Source organism: Schistocerca cancellata, chromosome 4 (genome assembly GCF_023864275.1).
Source record: "Schistocerca cancellata isolate TAMUIC-IGC-003103 chromosome 4, iqSchCanc2.1, whole genome shotgun sequence".
NCBI classification, from domain to species: domain Eukaryota; kingdom Metazoa; phylum Arthropoda; class Insecta; order Orthoptera; family Acrididae; genus Schistocerca; species Schistocerca cancellata.
The window spans coordinates 502,568,570-502,594,836 of record NC_064629.1 but is presented as its reverse complement, the minus strand read 5'-3'; the positions used below and the strand labels follow the sequence as shown (position 1 = coordinate 502,594,836).

At 42.3% G+C, this 26,267-nt stretch overlaps 1 protein-coding gene across 2 annotated transcripts in view; it reads right to left on the bottom strand.

Moving 5' to 3' along the window:
• The window catches only part of LOC126183723 (thrombospondin type-1 domain-containing protein 7A-like), a 1,149,604-nt gene that overhangs the window by 128,907 nt on the left and 994,430 nt on the right, over positions 1-26,267 (bottom strand). For both annotated transcript variants that reach the window (XM_049925914.1, XM_049925915.1), the window contains one exon: positions 23,617-23,792. In XM_049925914.1, the coding sequence (XP_049781871.1) occupies positions 23,617-23,792 (176 nt within the window). The remainder of the gene's footprint in view (positions 1-23,616; positions 23,793-26,267) is intronic.

Sequence of the window (26,267 nt, the reverse complement as noted above, 5' to 3'; positions counted from 1 at the left end):
AGAGAAATTAAGGCTCTTACGGAGACATATAGCTAGTCGTTTTTTTCCTCGCTCTGTTTGCGAGTGGAACCGGAAAGGAAATAACTAGTAGTGGTACAAGGTACCCCGCCGCCATGCACTATACGGTGGCTTGCGGAGTAAGTCGGTGCATGTAGATGTAGCTTCCTTCCTGTTATTTTCCTAAGCGGTACCATCTTGCCCCGTGCGTTCTACCTACTATGAACTGAACCGTAACCATTTTGCCCTTGCTTCCCATTGACATGGAACACAGCAGGCTCCCGAACAGGGAAAGTTCATTGCAATAGCTCAGTTTCAGATGCAGTGGGCACTCTGTGACGCTTGACTATATGACACTGACATGATTCTGGATTCTAAAGCGAGTTATACCAATTTAATTTTACGAGAGTTGGAACTTTAATAGCCGGCCGAACTGGCCGCGCGGTTCTGGCGCTGCAGTCTGGAACCGCGAGACCTCTACGGTCGCAGGTTCGAATCCTGCCTCGGGCATGGATGTTTGTGATGTCCTTAGGTTAGTTAGGTTTAACTAGTTCTAAGTTCTAGGGGACTAATGACCTCAGCAGTTGAGTCCCATAGTGCTCAGAGCCATTTGAACCATTTGAACTTTAATAGTGGCAACTATTTGGCTCTGAGCATTATCGGGCTTAACTTCTGAGGTCATCAGTCCCCTAGAACGTAGAACTACTTAAACCTAACTAACCTAAGGACATAACACACATCCATGCCCGAGGCAGGATTCGAACCTGCGACCGTAGCGGCCCCGCGGTTCCAGACTGTAGCGCCTAGAACCGCTCGGCCACCCCGGCCGGCGGCAACTATTTATTTACAGCTCGTACAAAATAGGTACGAGTTTCAAAGTTTTACCGACCTTCAAAGTAGTCACCAGCATTGTGTATTCCCGTTGCTAGCGATGTGGAGGTCGTTGGATACACTTAGCAGTGCCAGCTGTGTTGACAGTTCGAGCAGCGAAGTCTATTGCCCGACGAATTTGTAGAAGTTCTGAAGTGAATGCCGTGAAGTCTTTCCTTCAGTTTAGAAATCGAGTAGAACTTACGAAGGCTTAAGTTAGGGGAGTGCAGTAGATGGTATAGCACTTAGCAGTCCCATCAGTCAAACAAATCAGTAACATCGCTGGCAACGGGTTGTACACAATGGTGGTGACTACTTTGAAGGCCAGTAAAACTTTGAAACATGTATTAATTTTGTAAGAGCTGTAAATAAATAGTTGCCACTATTAAAGTTCCAACTCTCGTATGCTTCGCCCGCATCTCGTGGTCGTGCGGTAGCGTTCTCGCTTCCCACGCACGGGTTCCCGGGTTCGATTCCCGGCGGGGTCAGGGATTTTCTCTGCCTCGTGATGGCTGGGTGTTGTGTGCTGTCCTTAGGTTAGTTAGGTTTAAGTAGTTCTAAGTTCTAGGGGACTGATGACCATAGCTGTTAAGTCCCATAGTGCTCAGAGCCACTCTCGTATGTAAGTTAGTCAGGAGTTACCTCAGAGTCGCTGCACGCTAATTATTTCGTTTGCTATTTTTATGGACATTGTGACAAGTTTTTTAATATACTTAGTCTCCTCGAACAATTCTAACAAAATGAGCAGTATTAAGGGGGGAAGAGGAGATGAACAGAGCAAGGGGATGAAGTGATGGACGAAGTGTTGGAGGAAGAGGAGATCTGCGCAGCAAATTAGTTGAACCGACACACAAGTAAAGACATGGGTAAATGTCTAGTATATGTATAAAGCAGAGTGTATGTTTCTATTTATGAATGTGAGTGTCTGACTGGATCTGGCATGACAAGTGTGTTGTGTGGGTGTAGTACGGATGTGCCTTATCGACCTGCTTTGCAGGACAGCCTACAAATAAGGGCTAAGAAGCGGTTTTCCAGCTCCTGATGTGTAGGCTGCGCTGCACTACAATGCTGGATTGATTTCAACCATTCTTGGTATACATATCACTTGCTATCTGGAAAGAGCACTGTAGGGGTACGTAGCGGTGGTGGGATGGGGGTCAATTTAATGCACTGTGCGCAAATACTCAGACCATATTCAACCAGTATTTGAGAATGCCACGCGGAGTGGCCAAGGGGTTTGAGGCGCCATGTCACGGATTGCACGGTCCCTCCCACCGGAGGTTCGAGTCCTCCGTCGGGCATGGGTGTGTGTGGTGTTCTTAGCATAAGTTAGTTTAAGTTAGCGTAAGTAGTCTGTAAGTCTAGGGACTGATGACCTCAACAGTTTGGTCCCTTAGGCATTCACCCACATTTGAACATTTGAGAATGAGAATACTTAGTGACTTGCAACAAACTTTACACATAATTTCAGGCTTTTATATAACTTTATCTCGTTGACACCCCTCCCACAAAATGCGAAAGGAAATAAGTTTATCGCTTACTAAATTTTTCGCTGTTCATGCAGTAAAACTGCCTTATCAGGCATGTCGTTTTAATTTATTAACCGTAGCTTAATGTTGCTAAGAGTACGCACATATACCATTGAACGTACCTGAAAAATTAGATCATTGTATGACACACAGTTCAGGAGATGGTTCCGTGCCCATTGCAATTGTAATACACGATGTCGTTGGGTCAATACGTAAACATGTAGGATTGGTCTGCTGCGGAGCCCCATGTTCAACAATGTACGATGGATGGTGTGTTCCCAAACGCTTGTGCGTGCTCCAGCATTGTGCTCTTTCGGCAGAGATGCCACAGATTACCATCTATCCTACTTTACAGAGCAAACAAGCCTCCGAAACCCACTTTCTGTGAAGAGCCGTGGACGTCCAATGATTTAGTGCCTAGTGATAGTTTGACTGTTCTTCTACCTCTTTTCATTGATGCTGACGAGAGTGGCACGAGAACAGTTAACAAGTTTCGCCGTTTCGGATATACTTGTTCACAGGCTCTGGGTACAAATAATCTGCCCTTTGTCAAAGTCGCTTATCTCAATGGATATCCCCATTTGCAGCACATATCTTCGCTAGGGTGATCCCCCACTCGTGTCTGCTCCGCTTACATACTTTTGTTATCGCGTCACGTGCCCGCAACGCCACCAGGAGGCATACAACGTTGCGATGGGCAGTGGTCATAATGTTTTGGCTTATCAGTGTATGTGTGAAATAAATGTCAGCTTCGCATTTGTTGAATATCTCCCTCCAAGACCCTTGAACGACTTGAGCTTAATTTGCTACACATATTACTTACCTCTTGGAGGGGCTGGGGGCTGGAGGAGATGGACAGAGAGAAGCTGGGGGGGGGGGAGGAGATAGAGAGAGGGGGGAGGAGATGGATGAGAGAGGGAGAGGAGGGGTTGTACTGAGAGAGGAGAGAGGATGAAGTGGCAGAGAGAGGAGGGAGCAGGACAGAGACTAATAGAACATTGGGACAAATAAATCCCTGGGCAACAACAGATTTTTCAGCTAGTGACAGATATTACCCAAAGAACGTAAAACAGCTTGTGGTGCTCAAACCTTTAAATTACGAGTACCTCTCCTCATCAAGCAATTGAATAAGATGTAATATTACTCCAATATATGCAGACTGATCCATCCATCCGAACCATGCAGTCTCACTTCATGTGATCCATAGTTCTCAGTACAGGTCTGATGAACAATGATCACATATACTTGTCAAGAAGATAACAAGACGTGCGGGTTTTCCGGAACAGATGAGAGCAGGAATTGATAGCTTCAACCAGTAAACCACCAGTTCGAAACTGAATCGAAGTCGCATATTTAAAACAGCTTCAACTTCCAATTACTTTACAAATGAGTTAATGTATTATGTATTTGACTTTAAGCAAATAAGCGAGAAGTGTTCTATAGAAGGTTTGAAATTTCTTAAAGTTTGTTGGAAGTCGCTAAGTGATCTTATTATGAAGCACTGGATGAATATAGTATGGGTAATTTGCGCTCCATTTTAAACAAAAGCAAATTTTTCACTTATCTCAGTATACGTGAAGTCATATGTCCTGCACTATGTATTGTATAATGTAATAATTTTCCTGGTACATTCAATGATATATGTACATGCTGTCTGCAAAGTGGGTTACGAATGGAGTTAGTAATAAAGAAGTAATAAATTAAAACGTCATTCTCGATGTTGAAGTTTTACTGCGCGCCATTTTAAGCAGTAGCTCGTTTTTCACGCTTCTAAATGTGTATGGTGCCATATATCTTGACCTATGTGTCGTGCAATGATATGCTGTTGCAAGTACACTCAGTGGTATCCCTGTATGTGAATACTATCTGCAAACTGTGTTGCGAATACAGTCAGTATGAAGAAATAATAAATTAAGACGTCATGTCTAGAGTTGTAAACCATCTTAGGCTAACATAGACTAGCATAAGTAAATCTAGACTACGGTAGTTTTCGCAGTAACTTCGGTCAGTTAAGGTGAAACAGAATGTTGTGTGGCGAGGGCCTCCCGGCGGGTAGACCTGATCGCCTTTTGAGGCGACGCCACTTAGGCGACTTGCTCGTCGATGAGAATGAAATGATGGTGATGAAGACGACACAAACACCCAGTCTCTGAGCGGCGGAAATCTCTAACCCAACCGCCGTGCCGGCTCCACTGAGCTACCGTGGCGGACAGTTACGGTCATAGCCCCATCACCAGAAAACTGGGTGTGTTGCATGCCTATCAGGCGTTACCTCATAACGATCGCGTTCGTTACGTATACGATCAGTGTCTCACTATATTCCCCTAGAAACAAGAATCGGTGAACCGTATAGAAACTGAGTGAGGATACAGAAAGGGCCGAGTAACCTACGGAACATTTTGGTCCTAAATAGTTAGCATCCTGTTTGTTACTTAGGAATAAGCAATATTTATAGCAAAACGTAAACTGTCCATGTTTAACACAAGTTTTATACGAAAATTGTTGATTTGTAACGTGAAACAGGGGGATACTGTAGTAAAAATAAAGAAAACAATACAAATTTATCACATAGCGCTGGTAACCGCAATTTCCCCAACAAAAAAGTAAAATAAAGAAAATACACGAAACAAAAATAAGTCACATATCGCTTCAATACTTCGTCGAACTTGTATAAAACAACTTTCGCATTCATCAATAATAACGGGAAACTCTTGCCTTAGATCATGATGAAAAGCGTTCTATTGAGTAGAGACTAACAACAATAATTATATACATATATTTTTATGTTTGTGCAAGTAAACTGTACTTGATCAAAAGTACTTGCTTTGGTTATGTAAAAGTGCAGCAGTTACGGGATAACCAATTGTCATTGCTTATAAAATGCAATATATTTTCTGTGACGATATAAAATACACAATAACTTAACACTGAATAATGCATTGTTCTAATCAATATATGTTATTAAAGTAAGGGTACAATTTGCGTGCCTTTAAAACTCAGAAACGAGTCCCGGTACGATCAAGCGAGTTGCATGGCGTGGTAGCCCTCTACCCCCATACGTGAAGAAAGTACTCGTTTTTCCTGAAGGACGTGCTTTTGAATATCTAAGGGCTGTGAGGTTTTTCCCTATAGAAATTTATAGAATATTCCAGAACATTCGCGAGTATTCGAAAATATTCTACAACATTCTAGAGTATTCAAGAACATTCCAGAACATTCCAGAATGTTCCGGAATGTTCCACAACGATCCGAGGTGTTCTGGAATGTTCGGCAATAGTCTGGAACGTTCTGGAACATTCCAGACTGTTTGGGAACATCCCAGAACATCCCATATCATTGTGGAACATTCCAGAACGCTCTCGAATGTTGTAGAATGTTTTTGGGTACATTGTGAACCAATCCAAGGCTTTTTTTTTGTATCTTCTGTAATTCGCCACTGGTGGGGCTACCCATTGGTAGGAGTATATGAAGCAATACCAGACGTCGGTTTGAACATCAGTTTCTTATCAATGACGAATAGAGGAACAGAAAAAGTAGTGCAGTGAGTGAATAAAAACAAACAGCGCATTGTGAGTAGTCAAAGTGATACAATGAGTGAACGTTAATTGAAAATGTATTGTGAAATATGCGGAAAGCGTACTTAGCGTATTTGTTAATAAAAAGCTGTTTTGATATACATTGTAGGCAATGCCCAAACGTAAAGAGTAGGATATCATGCCAATTCTGAAGCAAAACGGCAAAAACAAAAAGCACAGAGAAAAAGCGAAACAGATGAAGAGCGCGAAGCATTTTTAAGTTCCCAACGAACAACAATGAGCACTGCGAGAAGCAGAGAAACAAAAAAACAACTGCATGAACGGATTGAAAAATCAAGAATTGTGACATAATCTTATAATAAACCAGCTATGAAAATATCACCGTACAAGAAGCGCCGGCGAGGACATGTAAGCGGTGCAACCTAAGAAATGAAGCATTCCGCCACGACCCGACGAAAAAATATAACAAACACAAACACGTCGTAATCGGAAAAAGGGATAACATCTGCCAATTTTGCAGTAGAGAAACAACAGAATTCTGTTGCATAAATGGAAAAATTCGATTACTACCACTGGAAGCACCTCCACAGAATTTTTTACATTACATGACGGGAAAACTCAAGAATCAAAACACTTCCTTCAAAATATAAAAGCGTCAACGCCTGCTTCCAAATCATTTCTTACGTTGTCACTTCGATCAACACTGACAGAGATGAAATCGATTATATATTTTCCATACAAGGCGAAATCTACCACAACATGGAATCATTATTACCACTACCAACTAAGACCATAAATTTCTGCAAATAGACAAGGGGCGTTCAAAAAGAAACGAGCCGGAGGCATAATTACAGAAACCAGTACCTGTATGTTGGTAGTACTGACCGTGGCTGTTGAGACACTTGTCCCACTGTGACACAAGGCGGTAAATGGCTGTCTCATTGTAAGGTGGCGATAATTTCGCACCTTACAAGCACTCATCTTCATACTTTGCCGTGAACTACAATCACAATTAGGTATCATTTGATAAGTTGTACATCACGTATATGAATATTTAAAGGAGACTGACATTGTCACGTACGCCTTGTAAATAATTGGTAACGCTTATTGTATGAAAGGTGACGGAGTGTCTCTCTTATCATACTAAAGTGCGCGTCATTTATTTTGGCGGCCGAGTTTAGGTTCGTTCTGCGCATCTGACGTCACAAAACACAGTCAGCCAATGAACAGAGAACGACGTTGCCAGATCTCGACTGCAGTGCATAGCATGGACGAGTGTCTTCAGTTATAGAAACGTTCAGTCATAAATAAAGTAATAGAACAAAAGCAATGTCTTGATAGCAGACTTTCTTTTATAGAAAGTTTGGAAAAAGCATTCTTTATACCAATTGTTTCATATTCTATTAATTAATTAAACCAAACAAGCAATAAGACTCCTAATTCAGGCGATAGCAAGGAAAGGTGTTTGTATCAATCTCACGAACCGCTTTTTCGCAATAAAGAACAGCGGTAATTGTTTATTTCCAATTGTACTTCGACGAAGCGTGAGTAATTCATGGTCATACCAACAGTGTTTGTCAGTATTTTGCCTGACGTGCTATAGTCGTCATGGCGTTCTGCAGTCAGACGAGCTGTGATAGTGTAATGGGTAAGGTGTTGGTCTTCTACGCGAAAGGTTATGAGTTCAAACCTTGTGTGCTGCTTAATATTTTCATTATTTAAAAACAATATCGTAGTGCCTTACTTCACGAATTATATTCGTTTGAATGCAATTTTTTTGAAATTTCTAGTGCTTTGTCTCTTCATTAACCCTTTCGCTCCTGTAGACACGTGCTCCCCGTATTCCGCGCTGTGCGCGATCTTGTCATCACTGCACTGCTCGCCTGTGCAGACACATGGTGTTCCCACTGCTTTGACACACTTATCATTCGATTTCACAAAAACTATTTGGCCCACAAATTTGATTTTTACACGTCTTCTTGACTGATACCTTCCCCCCATAAATGACTTAATTTTGTTTCGATGTTCAACGCAGTTATTATGCAGCATTACATGTAGTAATTTTATATGAAATTTAGGTATCTTGTCCACATTTCATTCTCTACATTGTGGCAACTAAAATCGACCATACGGAAAGTATACTCTATGGACTTTTACTTCTGCAAACTCTTCAAAATTTCGTGCAATGGTTTACTATATTTAATGCTGCATAATAACTGCGTTGAACACCGAAACAAAATTAAGTCATTTATGGGGGGGGGGGGGGGGGGAAGGTATCAGTCAAGAAGACATGTAAAAATCTAATTTTTGGGCCAAATAGTTGTTGTGGAATCGAATGATAAGAGTGTCAAAGCAGTCGGAACACGATGTGTCTGCACAGGCGAGCAGTGCAGTGATAAAATCGCGCACAGTGCGGAATGCAGGGAGCACGTCTTTGTAGCAGCGAAAGGGTTAATGCAGCCGTGGTGGCTTTACTTCATGAACTGCGCGCTCCTCCCTAAACGTAAGCTTGCGAACTATGCTATACTATGGCGCTGCTTCTATTCGCGCGTGCGTCGTGTGCAACTGGCAACGCAGCAATCTCCCGCGTCTGGGCGGGCATGCGCGAGCCGCCAAGATAAAAGAATTGAACTATAGTAGAGGTTGTAACGACAGTGGAAATGAAATAGCAGGCAGAACTCAAGCTCTGGGTGGAAGGCTCGCGCAGGTGTTGGTCCTGCTTGAACAGAGGAAGTAGCTAGACGGACGTCGTAGCATCTGAGCTCTGGGGCACAATAAGGTGACGGGCGGTCGCTATTGCAGTAGGGCCGGAAGGATAACCGGATAATACTTCCGAATTCTGCAAATTCTGGACGCAGGTGAGAGGAACGAAGAAGCGGCACCTCGGAAACTACGCAGGCTGGGTTATTTGGTTCAAATGGCACTGAGCACTATGGGACTTAACTACTGAGGTCATCAGTCCCCTAGAACTTAGAACTACTTAAACCTAACTAACCTAAGGACATCACACACATCCATGCCCGAGGCAGGACTCGAACCTGCGACCGCAGCGGTCACGCGGTTCCAAACTGACGCGCTTAGAACCGCACGGCCACACCGGCCGGCGGCTGGGTTATTTCCAAGGATTTTTATTCAGAAGCGTACCATTGTACGAGTATAGGTTTTTCCTCGCAAACTTTCCGCGCTGGACGACTAAAGACTAAAATATGGTTGGTCGGCGTTCGGAAGAATCTTTATAGAGGGAGAATATTCAGTGGCTTCGGGAATATGATTCGTCTTCGGAATTACGTTAGTGGGGAGTTGAGCCTTGCTGGGAAGCCAGCAGTGGAGAGACGAGGTCTTCCGTTGTGAGCGCCCGTGTGTGACAATCGCTCGATATCAGCTTTGTCAATACAGACAGACCTGCTGTCTTCGCTCTCAAGAGAGTTTATAGTTAGAACGGTTACGCACTGTCCTGTTGCGAACCTATACTATTCTTGACTTCACATCCTGGTTGGAAGTCGTTTTTAGTACACAGCGTTCAGTAATTGAGAGTACTTCCTCTGCCTATACTTACGTTGAGACGTTATCTGAACTCCGTCCTTGTGGCTGGGAGTTCGCGTTTCTCGTCTGTGGAACACAGAGTGGAGAAAACAGTATTAGAGCATGTTAGTCGGAGGACCGCCTTCTGCCGTCCCAGTGTTTGAAAGAGTTTATTTGTGGCTGGAGTTTTTCCATCGTCGCAGACGAGTACGAGAACCATCACTTCGACGCACTGGACGCAGTACATACGGTGATATCGCAAACTGCTTCGGCTTATTAGGGCTATAAAAGCTAAACAGCTGTGATCACGTTAGTTTATTTCCACTGAGGTTCCACACCGCCGTAGATCATCTTTAAAAGTAATGTCTTCTAGTGTTTGGTGCGTGGATGATGTCTGTCATTTCGCGTTATTGTTATTAGATCGCGCAGTCATAATAAGGGGCAGAGTTGGGCAATTGATTAGTAATTTTACTTAGGAAATGTAAACTTTGTAACATAAAGGTTTTTTTAATCTACAATAAATATATAATCAGGAACAAAATTTATCATTTAGTAGGATTAGTTGCCTTCATCGTTCATTTATGTTTGTATTGTAATTTATAGAATCAAAAGATTCTAAGATCTGCTTCAGGGGGTAGTCAGACAGGGCCAAATCTTCATTTTAGCGTTTATTATTTTCCATTGTGCACATTCATTTTACACCCGCCTGGAGTAGCATCTTGGATATGGTGACCCTGTCAGGATCCTACTTAGAGTCTTCTGATAGTAGTCATAAAGTGGTTTGAAACCTCAGAAAGTTATAAAATTTTTTTCCCCATTTATAATGCTTAGGTGTTATTGATAGTGATCACCAGCCTGCGTGTATAGTTTGCAGTGGTAAATTCACGCGATAAAATTAAAAATAATCTTTGTGTATTTTATTGTGTTTCTTTTCAGAGGCGTTGCGCTTCAGCTTACTGGCTGCAATTTATTGATTTAAATTATGTAATGTGCCAGTGTATTTTGTTGTATTGTAACGACGCTGCTCGTTCACGACATTGCCATTAAATTAGCTTCTTTGTTGTAGATATTTATCTTATGTGCCGTTACATAATGAATGTAAGTATTGTAAATTGAGTGTATTTTAAGAGAGAATTGTTATCGGGGATCAGTCCATGTTAACTAGGGCGAAAACGCACTTAGTAGCACAACAGAGCATGAGTTGAAACAATATAGAAATGGCAGATACACGGGGTAGTCAAGAGAGCCTATGGGATGAGAGTTAGCTATGTTAGCAGCACAAGGCACAGGTGAGGAGAATACCGATCCAAGACACAGTCAAGCCCGTGGTGGGCAATCTGATAGCGAAGATTGGGGAACAGTGACATACTGAGGCAATCCTGAAGATACGGGCATATAATGTAGGGAGTCCAAGTGAATGCAGAATAACTAAGAATCGTGGTAGATCGCCGTCAGTGACATCGTAACGAGGCAGCATACCAGGTGCGCGCAATGATGGCTTCCTTGAATACCAAGAAACTGAAAAGGAAAAGGGGAGAAGATCTCCTAAGAGTAGAGGAAGGGAAAGTCGCAATAGGAGAGAAGATTTAGAGAGCACAGGTGTGTTGGACATCCTTGCACACCTAAAAGAACTGAAGAGTAATGTTCAGAAGCTCAGCTCAGAAATGGGAAATAAATTTCAAAAGGTCAGCGCTGAACTGGGAGAGCAAATAAAAAAGGGGAATGATGAAATACGCTCTGAAATGGGAAGTAAAATCCAATACGTTAGTGCTCAAATGCAGAAGGTCAGCTCTGAAATGGGAAGTAAAATTCTAAACGTTAGTGCCGAAATGGGAAGTAAACTTCAAAACGTTAGTGTCGAAATTCAGTCAATAAAACATGAGACGAGGGAAGTGAAAAATGAGGTGGTGACGCTCCGAACAAAACTAGAACGAGAGATTGCGGAGGTCAGAAGAACCGCGAGCGACGCGCGATTACTAGCGAGGAGTGCAAAGCGGACTGCTATTGAAACATTAGAGAACACAGAAAATACGACAAAGATAGGTGGGTGTGCATTAAAGAAGTTGCAGAGGCGCGTGAAACAGGTAGAAATAACGCAGTTGCAAAAGACGGAAATTGCACCAAATAAGGCATTGACCGAGGAGCTCTCCCAATTTAAACAGAACATAGAGAGCGAAATATAGCAATTATCTCAGGAAGTCAGGTCGCAACCAAGGCAAAAATCACCTCTCAGAAAAGAAGTAATAGGCGATTTGGAAACAACAGAAACCGAAAGAGCCAGTTCAAACTCTACACTTCCATGTCCAAGCCCAGACGATATTAGAATGTGCTCGAATGTAAGAGCTGCTCGTCTCATAAAATTCCCGGGGCTGCGATGTTAACTAGTTCCGCAGGTACAGCTGGACGTCGTCGTCCGATATGAATCGTTTGCCCCTCAGAGCCTTTATAAGGGGACCAAAAATGGTGTAATCACAGGGAGAGAGGTCCGAACTGTATGGAGGGTGGCCGAGAACCTCCCATTTGAATTTCTGTAGCAGTGCCACGACTGTGTCGGCCGTATGAGGCTTTGCATTGTCGTGGAGCAGAATGAACCCACGGGTAAGATTGCCTGGCCGTTTTGATTTGATCGCTTGGTGAAGGGTGGTTAAGGTTTGCAAGTAACGCTGGGCATTCACTATTGTCCCGTGCTGCAGGAAGTGAATCGGAAGGGGGCCATCTTGGTCAAAGAAGAACGTGAGCATAGGGGCAAACGATTCACCTCGGACGACGACGTCCAGCTGTACGTGCAGAACTCGTTAACATCGCAGCCCCGGGAATTTTACGAGACAGCTATTCACCTCCTTGTGTCACAGTGGGACAAGTGTCTCAACAACCTGCGTCAGTACTTCTAACATACAGGTACTGGTTTCTGTAATTATACCGCCGGCTCGTTTCTTTTTGAACGCCCCTTATATTTCATCGGAAATGAAGAAACAGAAATTGATCAGCGATGCACAAATATCAGTGGATTGAGATGAGAGGTAGTCCAAGATGTACAGAGCATCGTACACATATACAATCAACTGATTCACCTATTCAAAACAGCACTAGACCAAATGATTTCTGATGACTATAAAGTTATAATTCGAGCCGACAAAAGACCACTAGGAGAACACGAACGTCGATTTGATGCACCTCATATAGACGAAGTCGTCATCGTGATTGTGGACAGTGAAAACACAAGTCATGACATAACTGTACAGCGAAGAAGAGAAGGGCTACAACGCATTGCTCAGGCCTATCGTTTAGATAATGCCCTCCAATACTCATTAATATTTCTACACGGCGAGGACGGATATTATTTTAATGTGAAACAAATCCAACCAGAAACTAGCGTAGAAACAAACAAAAAACTCGCTTTCTAGGAGTTCCATGCTTACCGTTTAGTGATCAGAGACAATGGAACATACAATGACATTCTCCCGCCTCGGTAGCTCAGTGGTCATCGCGGCGACACTCGCCGTTTATTACATACGTTACGTATCCCCAGAATACCGCTGATCTCTTCTGAACTGCCATTCCAATTTAAAAGACTGCAGTTTACAATCAAATTAGCCTCCCTCTGTCAGTTAACAAGGCGCAAGGACAAACTTTAAAATGTTGCAGCATCAACCTCAACGACTCCTGCTTCTCCCACGGTCAACTATACGTAGCTTGCTCTCGAGAAGGGATGATAATATGAAAAATGTTGTTTATAAACAGGTATTGTAAATAGTAGAATATGTTTTCAAGAAAATTTTTTACCTCTTATATTTTAACAAGTATTGTAAATAGTGTTATCAACAAAAATGTTTTACCTCTTATACTTTAAAGTTTGTCCTTTTATTCCAACTACCACACAATCTCATATCAACTCCCTGAGCGAAGATGGCTACCCCCGCTAGTTATGTATAAAACAAACAAGCAAACAAACAAAAAAACGAACAGAAATCTTCACCTCCCAATTTCTGTCTTACTCATTCACTTATGTTTCTTTCTCTACCAGTTCTACCAATACTACCAGTAATACTACGATTTACTACGTTATTTACGTAGTCTCACGAAAGCTTTCGAACCGTAGTTTTGGTAAAGCGCAACTCCACTCATGTGTCATGCTGAAGTTGTACCACATGAACAGCGAAAATGTAGCAAGCGACAAACTTTTTTCCTTACATCATTTTGTGGAGAATGTCAGCGAGAAAATGTTTCGAAAAGGTTTGAAACTATGTATAAAGTTTTTTGGGAGTCGCTAAGTGCTCTCATTCTCATATACCGGTTGAATAAAGTACGGGTATCTGCGCGCCCTCGGTTACGCTGCTTTAAGAAAAACGCACGGTTTCTAAACGTAATCTTTGTATTGTAGTGTTGAAATTTTAACATCAGATTATACCCGTTTATGAGCAGATAATGACAACATTTTAAATTTTTAAATCCTGTCAATAACTATACGAAATACTGAAAATCAAATTTTTTTGCTCATAGAAAGCATTAAAGCATTAGAGCCCACACAGAGGCATACCGACAATCCTTCTTTCCACGAACAATACGAGACTGGAATAGAAGGGAGAACCGATAGAGGTACTCAAGGTACCCTCCGCCACACACCGTCAGGTGGCTTGCGGAGTATGGATGTAGATGTAGATGTAGAAATACGCAACCTGGAACTAGTACCGGGTTCCGGGATTCTCGTTCAGTTATATAGATTTTGCAAAGACGTACGAACCCATCCGTCTCTAACGACCTCGCTGTCGACATGACGTTAAATCATATTCTCCCTTCTTTGACATTCGATGTCAAGACTACGAAAGCTATTTTAATATTCCAAATTAAGTAATACAAGAGAAATTTGAAAATTTTCATTAATAAAATTGCAAAGAAAGCTAGCCGGTGAAAGACAGATTAGGAGTACGAAAATTTAGGTCTGAGCACAGACGATGTGGAGAGCGGTAAATTCATAGTGAAGTTAGAGTCCTGGGTGAGTGCCTGTTGTTGACGTTTCCGTTTATTAGAACAGAAGGGCAAAGCGTGCCCCACTAAGGAGGTTCAGCTCGCAACCGCCGATCAGGTGAAAACAGGCAGTTTATCTAGAGCGCATATTATTGTAGTAAATGCGGAAGAAAAATGCCTCGGATCTAGATAGTTATTTGCCGTTATATCATGGCATTTATTGGTTTACTCTGAAACATGAGACTCCGACACCAAGAAGATATTTTACAGAGCATATTACATCAAGAGTCATTATTGCTTAATGCGGCTTTGTTCTCATGCCACAGAAGAGCGCCACTGCAACTACCTTCAGGCAAAGTATATATTATTTTTGTATTTAAATGTATGACCGTAAGTTTATCAAAATTTCAAATAATAAGCGTTCCAGGTTTAACTTCGTGTCGTGAACACTGATTTATCGTTGTTCATTTATCTTGATACGATCTTTTTCCTACTACTGAGATATTCCGAGATTTTTTTCACAACTGATGAACTCTATAATCAACGTTGTTTAAAATTGTAGCTAAATTTCGTGGAGAAATAATTTTCTCAATTGGTTGATTGTATGAAGTGATCCACGTGCTTGTCAAAGTGCCAACGTAGAAGTACAGTAAGAGAAAAGTATTTAATCAAAGCGGCTTATTTCAATTGTTATTAAAATCATTGCATAGTACTTAAATTTTGCAAATTAGAAAAGTAATTGCAAAAAACAAGTGTAGGCCATAACAGTTAACAGGCCTACACCTATGTTCTGTACTAATAGTATTTCCATTCGTATATTTGTGTTTATGTGTGTATTGCTGCTGTGTCATATTAGAAGTTTTAGTCCAAAACCTAGTCAGTAGACAGAACAGTTCCTGCCTCCCAATTACTCCAGAAACGTTTGTGCTCTTGGAGATATAAATGGTAGTAACTGAGTAAAACATAACATATTCAGGGTCCTCATACGTCGCTCTTGTTCTATATAATGCAAAGGCTCATATGCATCCCAAGAAAACGAATAGTTTTCCCATTAGTTAGTATAATAGCTTGGTAACTATTTCATCAATAGTGAAGTTTTGGAGCCACATCATGTCCAAATTATCTACTTTTTTGCTATTAAGTGGTGCATTGTAACTAGATTTAACCTTTACGCACTGTAGCTGACAGTGTACTTTAGTGTGAAGTAGTTTATTGGCAATACACTCAATCATTTATCTCTGTTGCTAATGGCTAGTTACTTTGCTAATACATACTATGGTGTGTTCTTGTTTTCGTGTCCGATTGAATAAACAGATTTCTAATGAAACTAAAGTTCTGTATAGTTGTTAGTTTCCTTCGTTTGCAACATATTTCCTTTAAATTACTTTTGACTGATTAGGCTGGCACCCGTATTTAATTTCATGCCCACAGCTTTACTTTTTATTTAACCCTTCAGGAGACGAATTACAGTCAGTTTACTTTTGATGAATACACGATCATAGTCAAACCTTAAATCCTGGTAAAGGGGTAATAATGTAGGATGGAACTGCTATTGTAATAACCTCTTATAGTGTTGGACATTGAGCTTTATTCAGTACCCATGGAAGCTGATGAAAAGTATCCGGACACCTATCAGTGGACATTATTATGAGGTGTGTGAACCATTCCCTTTCACGACGGCTTGAACTCTTCTGGGGCACTTTCAATGTCGAATCTGAATGTCTATGGTGGAATGGCAGCCCGTTCTTCACTAATAGGCGAAACCAGAGAAGATAATGATGTTAGACGCTGGGGTCCAGAGTGAAATTAACATTATAACTTACACCAAAGGTGTGCCATTCGAATCAGGTCGGGACCCTGGGCACGCCATTTAATTTCGGGATTGTCATTGTCCACAAACAAGTTCCTCACAGATGCCTCTTTATGACAGGGTGCATTGTCATGCTGATATAATCATCACCTTTGAACTGTTCCTCTATTGTACGCAATACACAATGCTGTAAAATGTGTTCATATCCTACCGAATTTATGGTTTTCCAAGATAACGCGACTTTCATCACTCCAAATCACTCATTTGGGGGGAAATATGACTTTGGCGCGAATTGTGCCTTCCGGCACACACCTCTTGGTAGCTATCGGAGTATATACGTAGATGTAGATTTCCAGTCATCCACTGTCCAGTGACGTTGCTCATTACATCTCCCCAAGTGTTGCTTAGCATTTACTATAGAAATGTTTGGCTGATGAGAACTTGCTCGCCCGTCGTACCCCATTCTTCTTAACTATCTAATTACATTGCTAGCTGGTCTACTGATAGCACTCTGGAACTCACGAGCGATTCTTTCGGCTGATCTCATGCAGTTTTTTACAGTAACCTTCCGCAATGCTCGATGGTCCCTGTTCATCAGCTCATGAGGTCAGTTTGGTATCGGTTTAACCACGATCTTTCTTTCACGTTTCCACTTCACAATCACATCACCAACATCGCCAACTGGTTGGCTTGGCATCGCCCCTCCAGGGGCAGACGGCGTTGATGGAGGGTTCATTGTGCAGGCTATGGTGCAGCTGGCTCGGCTGCCTTGGCAGCCGACATCACTAACTCTGAGACTTTTCGCAGCGTCTCGGCAAGATGTGACACCTTGTCAAGGACTGCAGACAGCGAGGCGACAAGAGCAGTCAGGTCGTCGTTGGCCACAGAAACTCCTGTGGGGCGACTGGGTGCATCATCGACGTGTATGACGGTCGGAGCGATTCAGCTACTGCTGTCTTCCGTTGTGTTGGCCTCTTCTGAGGATCGACTCCCTTTCATCACGTGTGCCGCACCTAGTACGCTTTCTGGCACGCAGGCGCCTTCTTGGAGCGGAGGTGGTGGTTGCAGCATAGCTGGCCGGCCTTTGATCGGTGCTGGTCGGCGTCTACACTGCCCGTGTGCCAGGGCGCGGACAGCAAACGGAGCGGTCGACTTTCTTCCTGTATAGCACGCCGCGCTGGCGAGCTACCGCAATACTCCCCACCTCCTTATATACTGGTGGGTCCGACTCTTGTGACATCCAGTGGTCAATTGCGCATTACACAGAGTGTCCAGATACTTTTGTTCAGATACTGTATTACGTTTTCCTAGTCTTCGTGGAATACTCGTATTCTTCACGTTATTGATCATGTAGTGATAGCTAACGGTTATTGCATCAGATCCATTCAAGTCGTATTAACATAGCCTGTGAAGAGGGGCTGATGTTTGTAGTATGTTCATAAACTGTGGGTAGCACAAAATGAGATAGAGTCACAGATGGAGCACGTTGTATAGCTTTATAATCACAACGATGAAGCTAGAGAATTGTGGGTCCATGCAGGAACATACAAACAACGGCTTTCTTCATGCACTGTCAGTGGTGGGAACAAGAGAAGGCCATTTGGTAGTACCATTATGTACGTTTGACAACAATACATATTGTAAAATGTATGTATGTATGTTCCACATCTCCTAAACCACTAGACCGATATCAACTCCAATGCCTGTCTCCGGCGCTGAGTCATGGACTGTGCGGCTGGTCCCGGCGGAGGTTCGAGTCCTCGCTAGGGCATGGGTGTGTGTGTTTGTCCTTAGGATAATTTAGGTTAAGTAGTGTGTAAGCTTAGGGACTGATGACCTTAGCAGTTAAGTCCCATAAGATTTCACACACTTTTTTTTATATCAACCAAACTTGGTAGACATACCACCTACTGTATGGAAGGAATTATTGTGGGGGTACGAACCACATACCTATCAGAGGGGTGAAAAAACAATTCAGCCTACGACGTGTGAATATCCAGATCTTATTCATAAAGATTTTGACAATCAGAGCACTTAGTAATTGGTAACAAACTTTACACACAATTTCAAATCCTTACGAAACTTTTTCTCACTGACAACCCTCACAAAATAATGTCAGGAAAACAGTATAACGCTTACTATAATTTCGCTCTTCATGCAGTAAACCTACTGCATCATGCATGAGGGTTTACTTATTACTTCGTTACTGCTCATTGTATTCGAGACATATTTTGTAGAAAGTATGCACTTATACCACTCAATGTACCTGCAAAGTTATATTATTGTGCAGGACATAGTGCAGGAGATATGATGTCATAAACACTGCGATGCGTGAAAAACTGCCATATAATGTACGGCGTTTAAATTTAATACTTCTTTGTTACTAACTCTATTCACAATACATTTCTCGAATAGTGTCCACATATGCAACTGAATGCTCTTACGAAATTATATCATTGTGCAACACATAGTTCAGGAGATATGGTTTCATCAACATTGAGCTGCTTGAAAACGAAACTTTAGGGTGAAAATCGCTGGAGATACTGATGAACTATGGGTACAGATATGTGCGAAATATATCAAATATTGTGAAATACTCTGAAGAGCTAAAGAAACTAGTACATCTGCCTATCGTGAAGGGGCCCGGCGAGCATACAAAAGTGCCGCAAGACGACATGGCTTGGACTCGACTAATGTGTGAAGTAGTGCTGGAGGGAATTGACACCCTGAATCCTGCAGAGCTGTCCATAAATCCGTAGGAGTACGAGGAGTGGAGATCTCTTTTGAACAGCACGTTGCAAGGCATCCCAAATATGCTCAATAATGTTCATGTATGGGGAGTTTGGTGGCCATCGGAAGTGTTTAAACTCAGAAGAGTGTTCCTGGAGCCACTCTGTATCTATTCCGGACGTGTGGGGTGTCACATTGTCCTGCTGCGATTGCCCAAGTCTGTCGGACTGCAAAATGGACATGAATGGATGCATGTGATCAGACAGGATGCTTAAGTACGTGTCACCTGTCAGAGTCGTTCCTAGACGTATCGCGGGTCTCATATCAGTCCAGCTGCATACGCTCCATGCCGTTAAAGAACCTCCACTAGCTTGGTCAGTCCCCTGTTGACATGAAGAGTCCATGAATTCATGAGGTTGTGTCCAAACCCGTACACGTCCATCCGCTCGACACAATCTGAAACGAGACTCGTCCGACCAGGCAACACGCTTCCAGTCATCAACAGTCCAATGTCGATGCTGACGGGCCCAGGTGAGGCTTAAAGCTTTGTGTTGTGCAGTCATCAAAGATACACGAGTGGGCCTCCGGTTCCGAAAGCCCATATCGATTACGTCTCCTTGAATGGTTCACACGCTGACACTTTTTGATGGCCCAGCATTGAAATCTGCAGTAATTTGGGGAAAGGTTGCACTTCTGTCACATTGAACGATTCTCTTCAGTCGTCGTTGGTCCTGTTCTTGCAGAATATTTTTCCGGCTGCAGAGATCCTGGAGATTTGATGTTTTACCGGATTCCTGATATTCACAGTACACTCGTGAAATGGTCGTACGGGAAAATCTCCGCTTCATCGCTACTTCGGAGATGCTATGTCCCATCGTTCGTGCGCCGGCTATGACGCCACGTCCAAACTCACTTAAATCTTGATAACCTGCCATTGTAGCAGCAGAAATCAATCTAACAACTGCGCCATATTCTGCCAGTTTACATATCTCTGTATTTGAATACGCATGCCAGTACTAGTTTCTTTGGCGCTTCAGTGTATATGTGACACGTGAGTACGCAGGTGAAGCCACAAGTAAAATGCTCCTCCTAAGAGTTGTAAAACTATTGTAGACCACCATAAGTAAGCGTAGACTATGGTAGTTTTACAAGTAGCTTTGGTCAGTTAAGGTCGTAGCAACGTTACCTGCGCGTTGGGTGTGTTGTATACCTATCGGCCAGTATCCTATACCGATCGCTTTCTTTATGTATGCCGCCAATGTCTTACTATATTCCTCTAAAAATCGGAAGCGGTGAACCGTCTAGAAATTGAGCGAGGATATATAAAGTGTTGGGTATCGCATGGAACATTTTTGTTCTACATAGTTAGCTTCCTGTCTGTTATTTAGGAATAGACAGCGATTATAGAAAACTTAAAATGTCCATGTTAAATACAGGTTTTATTCAAAAATTGTTGTTTTGTGACGTGAAATAGAGAGATACTGTAGTAAAAATAAAGAAAAAATACAGATTTATCGTATAGTTCTAGAAAATACAAATTATTAAACAAAAAGCTAAATTAAAAAAAAAGCCGGAAAACGAAAATATATCAAAGATGGCTTTAATACTGTGTCGAACTTCTATGAAATATGTTTCTGTTATTCATAAACAACTTTCGCATTTATCAATATTAACAGGAAACTCTTGCCTTTGACCATGACGAAAAACGCTCTGTTGAGTAGAGAATATCAACAATATAATGTTGGTGCATCTAAGCTGTACTTACATCAAAAAGTAATTGCTTTGGTTACAAAAAAGCGCAGAAGTTCCGCTATCCACTAATTTTTATTACCTGTCTGACAACTGCGCCAGAGATTTGTTGTCTTATATAGGCGTTGCCGACCGCAGCGTCGTAATCTTCCTGTTATATATCTCTGTATTTGAATACTCGTGCCTATATGTGTTTCTTTGGCACTTCAGCGTATTATTGGTGACTCAAGTCTCTGTTATATCTATTGTCTTTATTAAACTTTTTGAAAACACTACGAACTTAGGCACCAGCCTAATACTTTCATATAATTGTCTTTCATATCTGTACAAAGTTCTACTTTCGCTAGCGTAGCTGTAGCCATAACTTTTAAAAACTGAGGTAGTACAACCTAAGATTAGATTAGTACCACAACAAAGCTATATTTAAGACGTGTATGGAGTGGACAAAAATATGGAAGCACCGAGAGAAATGCATTCTGGAACGTGAATGCAAATATTAGCCAAGCCTGCAATTTGCACTGTTGTATTTGGCCACGAACGGTACCTGTACAATGTCCTCAGTACGTTGTAAGTGTCAGTCGTGGTCATTGTGAATGCATTGTGTTGGAGCTCAGTGCATTTGAATGTGGGCAAATTGTTGGGGCTTGTATGGTGGTTGCCTCCGTAACCAAGGTAGCCGACGACTTTGGTGTTTCGAAAGGCACCGTATCGAAGATTTATACTGTATGTAGAGAAGAACATCATGCGTTAAGCCACAACGCGGAGGAAAGGGTGTGTCGAGTGATCGTGACGGATGGTCATTGAAGGGAATTGTGATGAAAAATAAGAGGACAGCAGCAAAAGTCATTAAAGAACTGAATGTCACCCTGGTGAACCTTGTCAGCACCAAAACATCACGAAGGGAGCTCCATAAGCTCCAAATCACCTATCAGTGATGCAAATGCCCGTAACAGAGAAACATAGTGCCGAAGCCAAAAGTTGTGGTTGAAGTTCTGTGTTTTGGCCCTGACGGGCCAGTCGGGCTCGACCGATAGCTGTGGCATCCTCTGCCAATGGCATCATTATATGTGGTATGGAAGGGTATGTGTTCAGCACACCGCTCTCCTGATCGTTATCGGGTTTCTTGACGTTGGTCAGGTATCTCCTTATTTGACCTCACGAGTCTAGGTGAACTGCGTTCCAGTCCTCCCACCAAAGAAATATCCTTGTCATTACTTAGCATCGGTCCGGGATTCGCTGCATGGCAGTCAGCCGCGCTGACCACTCAACTACAAAGGCGGACATAAAATCTGGACTATGGGAGCAAGAAGAATGCCATTTAGTCGACTGACATTTAGTCGACTGAGTTTTGTTCAAAACGGTTTCCGCTTCTGGTCGAGTATAAGTCCCAAGAGTGAAATATGGTGTGGGTTCGGTGATGATTTGGTCCGCCGCATCGTGGTATTCCATGAGCCCCATGGTTACTTGGCAAGGTTGCATTACTGCCAAGGATGCAGTACAACCAGCCGGCCGAATCGGCCGAGCGTTTCTAGGCGCTACAGTCTGGAACCGCGCGACCGCTACGGTCGTAGGTTCGAATCCTGTCTCGGGCATGGATGTGTTTGATGTCCTTAGGTTAATTACGTTTAAGTAGTTCTACGTTCTAGGGGACTGATGACCTCAGAAGTTAAGTCCCATAGTGCTCAGAGCCATTTGAACCATTTGATGCAGTCCAACCCCCTGCCACACAGCGGAAGACGATGGATGGTGAGTCCAGGCCCATCAGTCCCACCCCATAGTACAATGTTTGTTTCGCAACGGTGATACTGTGCTCCAAGACAACGGGGCCTCTATTCACACAATTTGCATCGTTCAGGACGCGTTTTGTGAGAACGAGGGTGAAATCTCACATCTCCACTGGCCACCAGTCATCAGATCTCAGTATTATTGAGCTTTATGCTCTGCTGTGGAGAGAAGGTTGCGTGGTTGCTATCCATCTCCCTCATCGTTACGTGGACTTGACACTATTTTGCCGGAAGAATGGCATTATATTCCCATTAAGACAACATATGACCTGTATTTATCCATTTCGAGACTACTGGATGCTGTTTTGGTCAGTAACGGTTTTACTACACCTTATTAGGCACGATGATGTACTTTATTTTTGATATTTCAATGTTTTTGTCCACATGTTGTATCTTCTAAATTCTAGTTGAATGTCTTACATAAGAAAAACTTATTTTCTGGCATTTAACTGTCGAAATATGTTTCTGAATTGAGCAAATTGCGTTTCCTCAAGGCTATGCTCAACGCAGAAACCTACTTCCACAACAGAGAGCAAGCACGAACAACACTGAGTTTCGACCAAAAAATGAAAATGAAATTCTAAAAAAAAAAGAAAATAGATTGAAAAATTTTATGGTATTAGGCAAATAGTTTAACATCATAGTATTACAATACGAGAAATAGCACAATTTTACGTTCCACCGAATGCTGAGTAAGTTTCACGCTGCAGAAATATGGCGTTTTAACTGGTCCACAAGAAGTTTGGTCTTCAAGGTGAACACGATAGTGTTACTCTTCACATTTTACTTTGCGTGGTCAAAATAATTTTGGAAAGATTCACACATGCATGTCATTATTTCTGCATGCTATTAAAAATACATATGCTAACGATCCATACAAATAATTGTTATAGTACTATGAACTGCAAAATTACGTGATAAGATAGCCTGACAAACATGGGGATTAAATTACTCTCACGTGGAACACATGCGTAGTTATTGATTTTGAGACACTCATAAATGTGGTATGTTTGTTGGTTGATTTTTGACGGTTGTGTTTTCTTTCTAAAGCACAGCAAATAAACAGCTTAGATTTGACTGAACTTCTAAGATAGTATCTTTCAGTGAACTGTTTGCATAAGTACCTCACTTGGCGGTACTGATCTCCCGTTCCACAACCTCTTTCTTGGTCAGCTCCTATTAACTGGCACTCACTCCAACCGCCTGCGACCCAACGGAAGACGTTGCACGGTGAGTTGCACACTTTTGTTTGAACTATCTCTCCACAAGGACGGCCACCAAACTCTGGTTCACGTAGCAGCTAAACAAAGAGAATATTATTAGAGATACTGATAAAGGAAACGATCTATTTTAAACATTAAAACTGATTATTTGAGATGAAAAGCGCAGAATTTAAATCTGGATTAAACGTCACGTTTCTTTATGCCTGGTATTGGTGTTTTTTTTTTTCATACTCACAAATTACATTCTTATTTTGGTGTACTCGTATCTTAATTTCTGATCGTAGTTTCTGTGTACGACGGTTAAGCATAAGATGAGATAATGAAGAGTACAGGAACAAGTATATTCACTGAAAATGGAATCGAATGAAAAATTACAATTTATTGGAACATACACTGACGGGAAAAAATCCCAACACCAAGAAGGAGTTGTGCAACATAAACGAAAGTTGGTTTGCATGTTTCGACATCTGAACAATGACATCCATTCAAACTTCTCTCCAGTCACATTAGAATGGTGCTAGTGGCTCCATTATGAGATGCAGATCAGGTTTGCTTTAAATGCACGCTGTAGCGGTCGTGAGCGTTAGTTACCTTTGAAACTGGATTTAGTGAGTTGGTGTTAGTCAGGAATGCCTTAAAGACGACGAAGACGCCATTACCAACAGCTCACTGAATTTTAAGGAGGTCGTGTAACAGTGCTACGAGAAGCCAAGTGTTCCTTCTGTGATACTGCAGAAATATTTTACAGAAATGTAGCCACTACACATGATAGGTGGAATCAGTGATCACAGGAAGGTACGGTCACAAGAAGACCCGGCTGTGGACGGCCAAATGCCACTGCGGAGAGGGAAGACCATCGCATTCGGTGTAAGGCCGTGGCGCATCGTACAGCATTTGCAGCAGCGATTTCAGCAGCAGTTGAACTGTTACAAATCGGTTGCTTCAAGGACAGCTCTGAACCAGACGCCCTGTAACATGCATTCCGTTGACCCCAAACCACCACCATCTGCGACTCCAATGACGTCAACAGAGAGCTAAATGGTTCAAATGGCTCTGAGCACTATGGGACTCAACATCTCAGGTCATAAGTCCCCTAGAACTTAGAACTACTTAAACCTAACTAACCTAAGGACATCACACACACCCATGCCCGAGGCAGGATTCGAACCTGCGACCGTAGCAGTCCCGCGGTTCCGGACTGCAGCGCCAGAACCGCACGGCCACCGCGGCCGGCCAACAGAGAGCTCTTTGGAGGGGAGGGTTGAGGTCTGTTGTGTTTTCTGATTAAAACTGGTTCTGTCTCTGTGCCAATGATGGTCATGTGTTCGTCAACCTATAACCAACCTGTCTATATGCTAGACACACTGGACCTACACCTGTAGTTATAATCTGTGATGCAATTTTGCGCGACAGCAGAAGCACTTTTATGGTCACTGCGCGCACGCTGACTGCAAATTTGTACGTAAGTCTGGTGATTCGACCTGTTGCGCTGCCATTCATGAACAGCATACCGGGGGTGTTTTCCAACACGATAACGCTCTCCCACATACCGCTGTTGTGACTCATCATGCTCTACAAAGTGTCGACATGTTGCCTTGGTTTGCTCAATCACCAGATCTGTGTCCAATGGAGCACCTGTAGACATCATCGGATGACAACTCCAGCGTCATCCACAAGCAGTATCAAATGCCTTTGTATTGACCGACTAAATGTCACAGGCATGGAACTCCATCCCACAAACTGACATCTGGCACCCGTAAGACAGAATGCATGCACGTTTGCATGCTTTCATTAAACATTATGGCGATTGCACCGGTTATTATCATACCAGCAGTTAACATTTGCAGTGGCTTTTCTCGCGATACATTAACCTGTGATATTGCTGCGTTAACCACTTAAATATGTTACCTAGACAAATGTATTCCCGGAATTTCATTATCCTATATGAATTATTTCTTGGTGTTCGGATTTTTTTCCGTCGGAGTATTTTATATCTTTAAACATAATTTAGAGTTGTAAAATGGAAAATTGATGTGTTGCGAAATAATGTTTCATCTGCAAGTACAATCCACGGTTTGTCCACATGTAAGTGTTCCGTAGTTTTTTCTCATTTTGGTATATCAGAATACAGACCTAATTTCAAGTAACTGAATTATGCTGACACCCGACGACGATGAAAATAGTTATTCACGAATAAACAGTGACACGCGAAAAGGTATTGATTACTCTTACTTTTGTCCTTTTCGTCACATAAATAATCATGTAATTTGCCTACATGTAGCAAATATAAAACAATACTGGGACAGCGTTAGCAAATGTTGGGCTAAAAAAGTTGTGTTTCAACAAAGTTCAGTGAAGATCATGTCACACATTTACTCATTCATGAACACGCTTGTGTGATGATTCTTCTGTTTCTCATACCACTGTTACTGAGTGGTCGAAACTAGTTACTATTTATGGATATGCAGTTCTGCTGATCTTGTAGTCCTCGGTTGTGACAGGTAGGTTTCCACCATCGCTCCTCTGTTAATTTGATGATTAGAGAAAAAGAA